Below are 14738 nucleotides of genomic sequence, written 5' to 3'. Positions count from 1 at the left end.
GAGGGGGGGGGGTTGAAGGTTACTTGGGAGGATCTTCCATAGAGGAAGTTTTCATGGGGGAAGAAACATTGCTATGAAGGGGGTGCCGGATTTCCCAGCGTTATCTAAAAAAACGATCAGAAATTAAATAAAAAAAACAAAAAAGTTTTTCAACTGAAAGTAGCAACATAAAAACTTAAAACGAACAGAAATTATTACGTATATGATTGTTTTCACCCTTTAGTCAATGCGTCGCTCTTTGTGCTAAAGGTTTTTTAGTACTTTCATAACAGCTATTTATTCTAATTAACGGTCTTTGTGATTAAGGGGTCATTCTTAAAGAATTGGAACAAAATTCAAACTTTAGCGTAAAGAGTGAGGAATGACTAGTGGACGAACCCCCTAATATACGTAATAAAGATATACGAATTTAGAAGTTTGTTACGTAAGTTACTTATATTTATTACTAATAAAAACGTTCGTAAATAAAATTAAACAACTTTCGAGGAAGCCATTTAACCCCAAAAAAAAGAAAAAATTAATATGTAAATTTCTTTTTAATTAGTTATTTACGGTGAGCCAAAATCAAAGCCTGCATTAATTCAAAAATGTTCAGAAATTAAATAAGAAAAGTAAGTTTTTTTTAACTGAAAGTAAGGTGCGACATTAAAACTTAAAATGAACAAAAATTATTCAGCTTATGAAAGGGGCTGTCCCCTCTTCAACGCCTCCCTCTTTACGCTAAAGTTTGACTCTTTCTCACAACTCTATTTTCTAAAACAATAAAAAACTTTAGCGTAAAGAGCGAGGCGTTGAGGAGGGGACAACCCCTTTCATATACGGGATAATTTTTGTTCGTTTTAAGTTTTAATGTCGCTCCTTACTTTCGGTTTAAAAAACTTTTTTTTATTTAATGTCTTTATATACACACTTCTTTATCTCTCTCCACTAGTCTCTTTGCCTCTTAGGCGATACTACCTTGAAGCTGAGGAATACTGTAAAGTATTTATATGGAAATTATATTTATACAGTTATCAAACTAATGCACAAGAGTCACAAGACACTTAAATTAAAACAAAATTAAGCTTCATTACAGCGTTAATTTAGTGTGTTGTTCAAGGTCTAAATTGTATGCGTAATTTTTATGATTACACTATTAAAATTGACTGGAAATTTTTGGTATAAGGTAGCTTAATCAGATAAGCAAAAGTGCAACGAAGTCACTATTTATACTCTGAAGATGCAGTTTTGAAAAATACTTTGAAATATGCGCTTAACTGAAGAAACCAGTGTACAACCACTTAAAAAAAGGCGCGCGAATCGCACAAATGTACCCTCATCTGGCAATAATCTAATCAACATTTCCATCAGTTATGTCCAGCAAACTGCAAACTCTAGAAAAGAGTTGTCCAGTAAACTCTAGAAATCAAAAATATATATGGTTGTCTTTAATCACGTCCAAGGAAAATTGAGAAAATGCATCTTTTTTTTCTGTGTATAATTAAACCAAATATAGAAAAGATTCGTACAGTTTTCATTTATAAAAAAAATAAAATAAAAAAAAAAAAAAAAAAAATAAAAAATGAAAAAAAAAGCAAAAAGGCTTATGCTGTTTTCTTTTCGTTTGATATATATGAGGATTTTATTTTAGGATTGTTATACTATTTTCTTTGCAGAGCGCAGCCATGAGAAATGAGCCGTCTTTTGGGGGGCGTGGCAGTCGGACTGTACAGCAAAGACAGCAGCAGTTATTCGCTCCTGCGGTTAATATCACCCCAGGAAAGGTGGCTGAAGGTATAATGGAACTTTTTCTAAATAGAATACAATTTCTGTGTGGTGTCATGGATTGCCTTGAGATTTCTCTTGGATCGAAAGCGTGTAAATAATTGATGAAGCAGCATAATTTATAACGAGGGCCAACATTTTTAACTTGATTTGTCGTTTCTGTTTTGTTGATTTAGAAGGGTTTATTAATTGTTTCATCAATTAGGTTAAATTAACCTAGTAAAACATCTAATAGATGAGACGTTGTTGTTTAAATAATGAAAATGTTAAAAAAAAAGGATTCTATAAAGGGTATTATAGCAAAATGTTCTAAATAATATATATTTTTTTCAAGAATTTAACGGTCGATATAAAATTAATGGGTGGAAATTATCCTGAAAAAATTAAAAGGTGCAAGTTCAACTTTTTGCTCGTTGCGCTAAAATCTCGTTTTGATTTGAGGAAACCATTTTCTCGCAACAAAAAATTATATTGAATGCTCAAGTATCTTATCCATATAACTTGTATCAAATATTGCATCTTTGAATGAACCTTATTCAATTACGCCAATTTGCAACAAAATGTTAAAAAAAGGATTCTGTAAAGGGTATTATAGCAAAATGTTCTAAATAATATATATTTTTTTCAAGAATGTAACGGTCGACATCAAATTAATGAGTGGAAATTATCATGAAAAAATAAAAAGGGGCTGTCCCAGTTCAACTTTTTGCTCATTGTGCTAAGTTACCCAAAAAATGGAGGGCAACTAGGCCCCCTCCCACGCTCGTTTTTCCCAAAGTCAAAATTTTGAGATAGCCATATTGTTCAGCGTGGTCGAAGAATATAACAACTATGTCTCTGAGGATGACTTAATCCCCCACAGTCTCCGGGGGAAGGGCTGCAAGTTATGAACTTTGCCCAATTTTTACATATAGTATTGGTTATTGGGAAGTATAAAGACGTTTTCAGGGAGAATTCTTTCTGGTAGTAGGGGGGGGGTTGAAGGTTACTTGGGAGGACCTTTCCATGGAGGAAGTTTTCATGGGGGAAGGGACATTGTTATGAAGGGGGGGCCAGATTTCCCAGCACTATTTAAAAAAACAATCAAAATTAAATAAAAAAACAACAAGTTTTTCAACTGAAAGTAGCAACATCAAAACTTAAAACGAACAGAAATTATTACGTATATGATTGTTTTCACCCTCTAGTCAATGCGTCTCTCTTTGTGATAAAGGTTTTTAGTACTTTCATAACAGCTATTTATTCTAATTAACGGTCTTTGTGATTAAGGGGTCATTCTTAAAGAATTGGAACAAAATTCAAACTTTAGCGTAAAGAGTGAGGTATGACTAGTGGGCGAACCCCCTAATATACGTAATAAGGATATACGAATGTAGAAGTTTGTTACGTAAGTTAATTCGTAAGTTACTTATATTTATTACTAATAAAAGCGTTCGTAAATAAAATTAAACAACTTTCGAGAAAGCCATTTAACCAAAAAAAAGAAAAAAAGAAAAAAATTGATATGTAACTTTCGTTTTAATTATTCATTTACGGTGAGCCAAAATCAAAGCCTGCATTAATTCAAAAACGTTCAGAAATTAAATAAGAAAAGTAAGTTTTTTTTTAACTGCAAGTAAGGTGCGACATTAAAACTTACAACGAACAGAAATTATTCAGCTTATGAAAGGGGCTGTCCCCTCTTTACGCTAAAGTTTGACTCTTTCTCACAATTCTTATTTTTTAAAACAATAAAAAAAAACTTTAGCGTAAAGAGCGAGGCGTTGAGGAGGGGACAGCCCCTTTCATATACGGGATAATTTCTGTTCGTTTTAAGTTTTAATGTCGCTCCTTACTTTCAGTTTAAAAAACTGTTTTTTTTTTATGCCTTTAGATACACACTTCTTTATCTCTCTCCACTAGTCTCTTTGCCTCTTAGGCGATACTTCCTTGAAGCTGAGGAATACTGTAAAGTATTTATATGGAAATTATATACAGTTATAAAAAATAAAAAGGTGCTGTCCCAGTTCAACTTTTGTTCCTTGCGCTAAAATCTCATTTTGATTTGCTGAAACCATTTTCTGTCGCAACAAACAATTATATTGAATGCTCAAGTATCTTGTCCATATAACCTGTATTAAACGTTGGATCTTTGAATGAGCCTTATTCAATTACGCCAATTTGCAACAAAATGTTAAAAAAAGGATTCTGTAAAGGGTTTTATAGCAAAATGTTCTAAATAATATATTTTTTTTTCAAGAATGTAACGGTCGACATCAAATTAATGAGTGGAAATTATCCTGAAAAAATACAAAAGGGCTGTCGCAGTTCAACTTTTTGCTCCTTAAGCTAAAATCTCGTTTTGATTTGTTGAAACCATTTTCTGTCGCAACAAACAATTATATTGAATGCTCAAGTATATTCTCCATATAACTTGTATCAAATATTGCATCTTTGAATGAGCCTTATTCAATTACGCCAATTTGCAACAAAATGTTAAAAAAAAAAGATTCTGTAAAGGGTATTATAGCAAAATGTTCTAAATAATATATTTTTTTTCAAGAATGTAACGGTCGACATGAAATTAATGAGTGGAAATTATCCTGAAAAAATAAAAAAGGGCTGTCGCAGTTCAACTTTTTGCTCCTTGTGCTAAAATCTCGTGTTGATTTGCTGAAACCATTTTCTCGCAACAAACAATTATATTGAATGCTCAAGTATCTTATCCATACAACTTGTATCAAACATTTCATCTTTGAATGATCCTTATTCAATTACGCCAATTTCCATATGTTATGTATATCTAGAACCAGCATAAATAGCACATTCTATGTTTTATTATGCTATAATCAAAACTTAACAATAATTGCTTTCTACTTCACTATTTGCCACTACTTGAAGTTTTATCCTGGGTTTTCCTAAAATATAAGGATATTTACGTGAGGGGGGGGGGGTATGAAATATCCAAATGAATTTAAGGGTCAGCGTTTTCACGTTGTTTCATGAAATACCTTCGAACAAATGTTTTTTGGAATTTTTAGCTGAAACTGAAACTGATAAAAATAAATCGATTTTCTGCGAGTCTCGCAGATTCAGAATAAAAATTAACGTCTTTTGTTGATGTATTCTATTGCTTTAAAAGTTAATTTTTCCACTTTGTGATTTAATTTTTAGTTTTTCCATTGTACAACTATAGTTCCGTGTTGGGTTTTGAGATTTGGAAGAGATTTAATCAGTGCTTTATTTTTATATCGGTCTACTTATGTAGTTTTTTGTACGTTTTAAGAAAAGTTCTCGAAATATATCGAAGCATTGCAACTTTATTAACGACTCTCTCAAAAATTGTTCCGAAAATCTATTGAGGTTGGATATCATCAAGACAACTCCAAATATAGTGTTTATTTTGTAAGTATATGATCCAAGGTGCTTCATTTAAACACCTAAAATTTTATGCTAATTTTTCTAGACGTTGGTAATGTCCACATAGAGGCCGATTTAAGCAATATGACAAGACATGAGGCTGCCGTACTACAGTCAGCTGAAGCACAGCTGCATCAGGGTATTATACCCAAGGGTAGCGTTGGGGCAGCAGCACAAGTAAGGAAATTATCATACTGCTCTTTATATTATTTTCAAAGTGTTAAACTTGGTATAATTATTTCCCCTTTAGTTCTTGCAAGTACATTGTAATTGCTGTTGGAAGTTTATCTTTGTGACTTTTTCTGGCAAGAGTGTGACAACCTACTATAGTTTTTGAAAGTTGACAAGAGTATAAAGTTCATTAAACCCATACTCTTGGTTCCTTTAAAATACACAAAAATATTTTTGTTTGAGAAGAAAAATTGAAATTAAAAACAACTATAGTAGTATAAAAGGGATAATTAATGGAGGGGGGTTTGTCTAATATTTTTTAAGAAGCTTTGGTTCTTGGTGTTGTTGGTGAAATGAAATTTGTAGATGCTGAAAGGTGACGTAGAGATCGGTTGTCTTCGAGTGAGCATTCGGTGTGTAGACTTCTTATTTATTTTTGTCTAGGTTTAGTCCAGTACGAATGATTAAAATATGGTGTTAAATTTACTTTGTTTTCCCAATTAACGGGCCTCAGGGCTCTTCGGGAGATTTGGGATTTAGAGTTTGTGATATTTAAAGAACGCGAGAAGTAGCGATTTTTTACAACCGTTTTTTAAATGAAATAACTGCCAAACATTCCTTGATATGACATTGCGGTATTCCGATGTGATTTTTGGTTGTTAGATGAGTGAAATTCACAAGTAGAGTGGGGGTTCAAGACCAAGCCATTTGTGTTAGGTTTTAGCTACTTTTTTAAGATATTTGCTGCAAATACTCAAAATTATACACCGTGTATTTCAACTGCTAAATAATATAATTTAATCAGCTTCTGTTATAGTTTCCTCAAATTTGCAAACAGTAAAAGTCAAAGGAATGTTTTTTTTACAAAATGAGGAGCTAAGGCCTCCCTATTACTGTCCTGTTTTCTTAATTTTCGACTCTGATTGACGACTGTGTCTCTTTAGTGATTTCAATGAAACTAATGAAAATGTAACAGTTGATAAAATAAACTGATAAGAAAACTTAGTTGAAACTATATGTCAATGAAGTCATCGTTAATTCCTTAGTTACTAATCTATAGTAACTATAATCTATAGTAACTAATCTATAGTAACTATAGATAATTAGTAATCTATAGCGGGTAATTATTTTTATTTACCGTTAGCGGAAAAAAAATAATTAATTGCCATATTCAAAATTCCACAATCTTTGTTCAAATCTGGACGACTTATTAAAATTTACCTGATCAGTCCTATGGGTCGTCTTTTCACGCTGCAAAAAAAAAAAAAAAACTTGGTTGCTCACCGTGTTTTTGGTAAGGCTTGTAGTTTTTTTTTATTTTTACCCGAAAGAGACGTTTTTCAATGAAAAACATTATATTAAAACTTAAGACGAGCAGAAATAAAGACGTCCTATAATAATAATTGAAACAAAAGATAAGAAATTACTGTCGAAGCATAAATGAAACCTAGAACAAACAGAAATTCCAATAATAATTACAACAAACATAAAAATAGCACCTGCTAATAACCTAATATTTAAATCCTAAAATGAGCAAAAATTAAAATGAATAGTCGAATCAACATAAAAACAAACAAAAATTACTACAAACAGGAGTTTGGCTACTGCCACCTCCTAACCGTAAACCGTCTAAAGTATATCTTGTCATTTGTGTTACATTGAAATTATATGTATTTTGATCAGTGTGCTTTAATTTTCAAAATATAAAAAAAAAACTAAAAAGTAAAATCATTATAACAATCAAGATGACTGGAAAGAACAATTGAAAATAACTGAATGTTTAAAATGTAATAATATTAAATCCTGGCTTAACAGCTATTCAAGATCTATCATTTCCATTAACAGTAATTTTATTTTCGGTATCATAATTATAAGAAAGGATTAAATCATATTTAGTTTTCAGTGAGGGGCAAATTTCACAATTAGCTTTAGAAGGTTTACGGTTGGGTGGCAGTAGCCAGACTTTTGTTAGTAATAATTTCTGTTCGTTTTAAGTTTCGCTTCAGTATTTGTTTTGATTTTTACATGTTTTAGAATTTAATTATTCGTCTATCAGTAATTGTTATCTTTGATGTGATTATTTATTTATTATTGTGATTATTATTATTATTTATTTATTATTGATTATTGTGATTATTTGCTTTAGTTTTCACTCGTTTTGAGTCTTATTCATACTTTGATTGATATTTCATGTTGTCTTAAATTTGAATTATCTTAGGACTTCATTTCTGCTCGTCGCAAAATAAGATTCTAGTTTGAATGTTCAAATTGCATGAGCTGATCTGAACATAGAATTTGATAGTATTCAATATCGTAAGCCTTTCATTCAAAAGTTTACAAGATAATTATTGCATTTATTTTTCCTTCAATTTGAAATCAAGACTTAGCATGGTCGATTCAACGGCAATATCTAAACAAGGGCGGATCCAGGATTTTTGTTTCGGGGGGAGGGGGGGGGTTACTAATTTTTGACTTTCGGGGGGGGGGTTACTAATTTTTGACTCAGTTTTCGAATAATTTTACTGATTTTTACCTAGGTTTTACTTATTTTCGACTCGGCCCCCCCCCCTGGATACGGCCTTGTATCTAGATAATATACTTTATCAGAGACGACACTCAGCTCTGTTTATTTCTGACTCGTTAAACTCTTTTATTTGTAACTTTAACGTGAGCGTTCGCTTGGTATGGTGTGGAAAAGATGTCATTCTACAACCTGGATGCAGATAATGTCTTAATTTCATATACGCCTTTTTAGTAGTCTTGATACCCACAGTGCCTTTTCATTTATTTCAACACTTCTTTCAACATCCCCTGAAGAACTTGACGTTGAGGGTGTTTGGCCGAGGATCACACCGATATCAAGACCAGTCAGGTCAAAGTGATAATTCGATTTTGTCAGGTGCCTTACATTACCTTGCCTCTTTTGAGACCCGTCGGCAATTGTTTTTCTTTTTGTTAATTCGTAAAGCCGTATTCGTAAAGCCTTAACATTTTGATAAGGGGAAGTGGACCACTCATTATCCATATTCCATGCGTAATTCTTCAATAGATAAACGGGTGAAGTTTATAGCATAATTTTTTGTTATAAGATGGCTTAATCATGAAATTAAAAATGTGATAAAGTACTATTTCTTTAACAAAAAAAAAAAATCCCATAGGAGCAACTTAAAAAAATCTTTGGAAATCGCCTTTAATAGAAGAATTTAATTCAGAACAACCTAAAAACGCACATGGTTCTGTTTGATCATGTATCAGGGAATTAGAGAAAATGTTAATTCATGCCTCATATTTTTGTTTTGCTTTATCTCTACTATAACTAACAAAATATCTACTGGAATTTTATAGTTTCCTTTCATGAAAAATCGTTCTAAACAAATTCATTGATATTATTATATATATCATACTTCATTATTACATTTTATTTGCGTAGTATTTTTCAATTTTATTCTGATTATTTTATTATTTTCTTTCAAGAGTGCCGCAGTGCGTAATGAGCCGTTTGTTGGGGGGCCTGGCACTCAGTATGTACAGCAGCAAAGACAGCAGCCATTAATTGCTCCTGCCGTTACTGTGGCCCCAGGAAAGGTTGCTGAAGGTAAAATAAAATTTAGTCGGTTGAAACTTATGCGAGGTTTCATAGATTGCCTTTTTTGTGGGGTCAAAAAATTACAACTGATTAGAAAAACTCATAATGATGAATAAATGCCGAAAATTTCAACATGGTCATTTGTCTATTTCTTTATTTTGTTGGATTTATTAATTAACTTAGTTATATGGTTTGAATAAACTTAAATAAGTCAGTGGTTAAACGCATACTTGATGAAATGGGGCCAATCACAGAATAAAAACCTTGAGTTTTTGAGTTTTGTTTTAATTATCCCTAAACGTAAAAAGTTAATTTTTTCCAAATGGATGTAGGCAGCAACACTAAGTCATCAAATGAGCAGATATAGTCGTTTATAAAGGTGACTGCCTTTGAGGTCCCTACTCTTGTCGCTAAGATTTTGCATTCCTTTACTAAACCATTTGATAATGCAAGAAATGTTGGTAGATTGTTATTTCAAGTGTATTGAATTCTTTGTAAGTGTATATATGTAAGTGTATGTAAATCTTTTCATAAAGCAGTGGAACCCTATGCCCAAAGACTGTCCTCAGCAAAGCATAAATATATAAAAGAAAAAAGACTTCCAATACAATGCGTCCATTAAAACTAAAATGAATTTTTTTTTTAACATTCCCAACATCTTTACTTCAGCGAACAGGGTTGCCACCCTGACCCGGAAGAATTTACTAAATCGGAGAGGAAAAATTTACTAGATCGCATCTGTTTTTACTGAATGCTAAAAAAAAAATTTTGCGCGTGGGGCTACGCCGCACGCACACCATCAAGCATCGATTTTTACTATAGGAGGATAATCAGTACGATTTTCACAATCTTTTTTCCTTTTTTCTTTCTTTCTTCTTTTTTTTTTCTCTTTTCTCTCGTTTTCATAGTATGATTGAAAATTCCGGAAACCTACAAGTTCAAAAATCCTGTTTTTGGATATATATATATATATATATATATATATATATATATATATATATATATATATATATATATATATATATATATATATATTATGTTATATTTCTACTTACTTTTAATTTCTCTCAGTAGACTCCTTTCTCCTTAATAAAAATTTTCAAACTGAGGAGATTCACCTAATCACCTTGGGGGGTTGGCTTTTGTTTTGATTCCAATAGATTCATAATCATCACAAATCCAAGTGTCCTTATAGCTTCATTTTTAGTTGGTAAGATTTGATACACAGAAAGCTGATTTTGTCGACCTTTAGACGCCGGAAGTGAAGTGTCTGCTTATGGAAATAGGTGACTGCTTGTCTGTCTCTGAAATAGACAAGCAAAATTGTAAATTGCAAAACAGACAAGCAAAAATTGAAAATTGTCATATGTTTACGATAATTTTTCTTCCCTGAATTCATGGAAAATAAAAAAAAAGTTTTCTTTACTATAAATCATGACTACTAGTTTTTACTAGATTTCGGGAAATTTACTAGATCCTCTAAATTTACTAGATTTTGTTTTACTAGATCTAGTAAAATCTTACTGACGGTGGCAACCCTGTCAGTGAAGTTCAAGCAGAACTAAGGCAGAAAAAGGAGAAAAACGAGATTCCAGGAATAGGTTACAGAAACTTGATGTCTCTCATTGGTTTGAAACATACATAAACGTCGTTTCAAACGTCAGAAGCCCTTTGACCAAGATGAACCAAACGCACTTAAAAAAATTCCTGGCCACAGACCCCTCCTCACATTGGCTTGATACTTTTATCATCCATGAGTCTTTGAAGCAAGGGAGTTCAAATCTAGATGGAAAAATAGAATTTTTTTTCTTTATTCCCTCCAAAATAGACCGAACAAAGGTACATTTGTTCGACCTATTGTTCGACATTTGTTCGACCAGACCACTTCTCATAGAACGATGGCCATGAGCCTTGGTATTCATTGACAAGTCATTTTTTACTTAGTTTGCTACTACAAGCTCTTTGATCCGGGACTTTCTTAAATATGAGCGAGCCTGCAAAGCTTAAAACGATTTTCAGGGCTTTGGAAGTGGGTGCACCTGATATATCGAAGTGAACTTCAGGGGCATAACAAGCTCCTATTAAATAATAAAATCGGTTCTTCAAGAGTACCTCGGAAATTTTAGAGTAACATCGACTGAATTGTTCCGTCATAAATTGTATAGATTCAGAAGCTACAAGACTATCGTTTAAGTATAGTGTGTTTATGGTAAGAAAAAAAAAACAGTGTATACGGTAAAAGGCTCACTTATAATTTTGTCTAAATATTCTAGACGTTGGAAATGTTCATTTAGAGGCAGATTTAAGCAGTATCACAAGGCAAGAGGCAAATATCCTGCAGTCAGTGGAGGCACAGCTGCATCAGGGAATTATACCCAAGGAGAGCGTTGGCGCAAAGGCTCGAGTAAGGATATTATTTTGCTATATTTAGTCACATAAAGAAAGAAAAACGAGCAAAAATGGGGTTTTTATAGGCCAAATTACGATACTGAAAAAACAAAGCGAATATTTCGAAAGGACAAACGCCTCTCTTCTTCAGCGCGAAACGAAACGATGTATCAATAAAAGCCAAAAATTAAAAGAATTAAAACCAACTACCTAACAACCATAAAAGCGAGTTACTCGCCAATATCCGCGATTTGCACAAAATCCAAAAAAACATGAACTGCCATCGACGTATACTAGCGATCAACTGATAAATGAAAGTAATCAATTCATTCACTCGAAAAAACAAAACGAACCAGCAATTAAATAAGTTGGAAAACTATGTCATTTGATTTCGGATTTTAATTAAGGCATTTCTTGCAGACACCCTTTGAGACCTAAGGGGTTGTTCACGTGTGTGATTAGATGACTGGGAAAGTGGTTCAAGGTTTATTTCAGGGATTACTAACGTATCGGCTTCTCTTTTGAGAAAACCGAAATATGACTCGTTTATTCTTAAATCACCTGAATCTCTGTTTTAAGCTAGACCTAAATGTTGGTATTTATAAATTTCAACAGCTTCTCTGTAGTGCTGGACAATACCTTTATCATGCTAAATAAGACTAGCATGACTAAACAAAATAGTATGGTCTGGTTTTTCAAAAATATGCTCTGCAAGGGCAGAGTCAAAATTTTCTGTTTTTTTCCGCTTTTTAAGTGTATTATTAATTGAACTAGAATGCTGGGTTAATCTATCTGTTAGTCGCTGATTTGTTCTTCCGATATACCAAAGACCACACGAACAAGGAATTCTGTAGACACCGGAGTTTTCACCTATCGGTATAGGGTCTTTACCTTGATAAATTTGGGACCTGATAGTTTTTCTGCGTCTATAATAAGTGTAAATGTTATTTTTCCTTCGATTTTTTGAAATGTGGTCTGAAATCCCTTTAACGTATGGGAGACCAAGATAAACTGAATTATCCCTTTGATTTGTGTTATCTGTGGAACTATCTGATAATCTTTTAAAGCGTTTTGTAATTACAGAATTTATTAAACTAATTGGATAACCATTCCCAAATAAAATATCTCTAAGGTGGTTGAGTTCTAAATCCAAGAAACGTGTTGAACAAACTTTCAATGCTCTATCAACTAGAGAAGTGACAACTCCTTTTTTCACAGCAGGAGAATGATTGGAGGAATAACTTAAGTAACGGTCATTATGTGTGGGTTTTCTATATACACTAAACTCGAAAAATGAATCATTTCGGTGCACCAGAACATCTAATAAAAAAAGACGCCTCTCTTCCTCTGATTCCTGAGTAAATTTCAGTTTTGGATCCAAGGAGTTGAGCAAGTGAAGAAAAGAACCCAGAGACTCGTCACCATGCTCCCATAAATAAAAAATGTCATCTTTAAAACGAACCCAAAATTCAGGTTTACAAGAACTTTGCAAAATAGCCCTTTCTTCAAGGTCTTCCATGAAAATCTCAGCCTGTATTGGAGAAAGGGGGGCACCCGTGGAGAGCCCATATTTCTGTCTATTAAAAATGCCTCTGTAATGGAAATAAAAAAAAGTTTTGTTACAAAGGGCTGTAAGCGAAAGAAGTGTCTGATTTGAAAGAGTAGATTTTTCTGATATAGATGGGTTAGAATTAAGTTTATGCTCCAAAATCAGTTCGGCCTTTTGAGGATCACAATTGGTATACATTGAATCTGCATCAAAACTGTCAATTCTTGTATTTGGTTTAACCGAAACTTGCTTTACCTTTGAAACAAAATCAGCGGAATTTTTAATATAGGATTTCTGAGCCTGAATTAGTGGGCGAAATATCACTGATAAGAATTTCCCTATTTTTGCTGTAGGAGAATTAAAAGAAGAAACAATGGGTCGAAGTGGATTACAGGGCTTATGAACTTTAGGAAGACCATAAAAGCGAGGGGACGTGCATCCGCGTGGGTAAAACCTTTCGTACAACTGATCTGTAATTTCACCTTTTCCTTTTAGATAAGAAAGCTCTTTTCGGACTTCCTGTACAAATTTTTCTGTGGGATCGGTATCTAATTGTTCATATGTGTTAGAATCATTTAAAATATCTCCGATTTTTTTGTCGTAATCATCTGAATCTAACATAACAACAGTAGTGCTTTTATCGGCTTTCGTAATAATCCTGGAATTATCTTTCCTTAATGAGTGTAAGACCAAGTGTTTAGTTTTACTAAATATTTTAAAATATCAATTATCAATAGAAGGTGAATCCAGCAAAGTTTCAAGAAATTCTGCTCTAACCTCAGCAATCTCTCCAATATCCGCACGAGAGTCATGAAAAGCACCCTCTGTGTTCGCGATATTTTCACTATGAGGTATTTTAGAAGGGGTTATCGAAAATTTCAATCCTTTCGATAGAACCTGATTTTGCTCTGTTGTAAGGGGCGTGGAGCTGAGATTTATCACAGCATGACCAGGAAACGCATTTGGGACAAAAGGTGGATTATTAGAGAGTTTTTCCAACTTTAAACGGTGTAATTTCTCAGAAAGTCTTTGTCTAGAGATCCCAAAATCATGCTGAAAAGAATTTTCAGCAATAGCCTTAATTTGATGAAAATCAGCATAGGAAAGCGTATATAATATTTCTCGCTCAAGCCTGAAAATATCCTGATTTAACCGGTAGCGCTTGCTTTTGCAGTCACTAATAACATGATTTAAAATACCAAACCCTATACGTTCTGTAAATTTCCGTTCGTTACGTGTGTTTAAGTGAAGTGAAGGTCGCATTGACTTGGGTAAAATACGGTTCATTTTACAATTATGAAGAAAATACTGTTGATTAATCAAATTAGCTTTTTTCTCACAAGAGATATGAATGTAGTGACAACATCGGTTGAATGCTCCCCATAAGCATGACGAAGATAATTTCTTAAACCACTTTGGCCTGAAATCACATAAAGAAATAAAAACGAGAAAAATTGGGGTTTTTAGAGGCCAAATGACGATACTGAAAATACAAAGCGAATATTTCGAGAGGACAAACGCCTCTCTTCTTCAGCGCGAAACGAAACAAAGTATCAATAAAAGCCAAAAATTAAAAGAATTAAAACCAACTACCTAACAACCATAAAAGCGAGTTATTCGCCAATATCCGCGATTTGCACAAAATCTAAAAAAACATGAACTGCCATCGACGGATACTAGCGAGCAACTGATAAATGAAAGGAATCAATTCTTTCACTCGAAAAAACAAAACGAACCAGCAATTAAATAAGTTGGAAAACTATGTCCTTTGATTTCGGATTTTAATTAAGGCATTTCTTGCAGACACCCTTTGAGACCTAAGGGGTTGTTCACGTGTTTGATTAGATGACTGGGAAAGTGGTTCAAGGTTTATTTCAGGGA

General features: G+C 33.1%; 1 protein-coding gene across 1 annotated transcript in view; it reads left to right on the top strand.

The window, feature by feature from the left end:
• Positions 1 to 14738, top strand: part of LOC148956928 (uncharacterized) — a 93280-nt gene that overhangs the window by 50608 nt on the left and 27934 nt on the right. Inside the window, exons 14-17 of the mRNA XM_089092643.1 lie at positions 1656 to 1773; positions 5210 to 5340; positions 8809 to 8929; positions 11194 to 11324. Of these exons, the coding sequence (XP_088948769.1) occupies positions 1656 to 1773; positions 5210 to 5340; positions 8809 to 8929; positions 11194 to 11324 (501 nt within the window). The remainder of the gene's footprint in view (positions 1 to 1655; positions 1774 to 5209; positions 5341 to 8808; positions 8930 to 11193; positions 11325 to 14738) is intronic.

Source organism: Artemia sp. Qi Xiang Cuo, chromosome 1, assembly GCF_049724085.1.
Source record: "Artemia sp. Qi Xiang Cuo chromosome 1, ASM4972408v1, whole genome shotgun sequence".
Classification (NCBI taxonomy): Eukaryota; Metazoa; Arthropoda; class Branchiopoda; order Anostraca; family Artemiidae; genus Artemia; species Artemia sp. Qi Xiang Cuo.
Note: the sequence above shows the minus strand (reverse complement) of the source record. Positions and strands in the feature narration are given on the sequence as shown.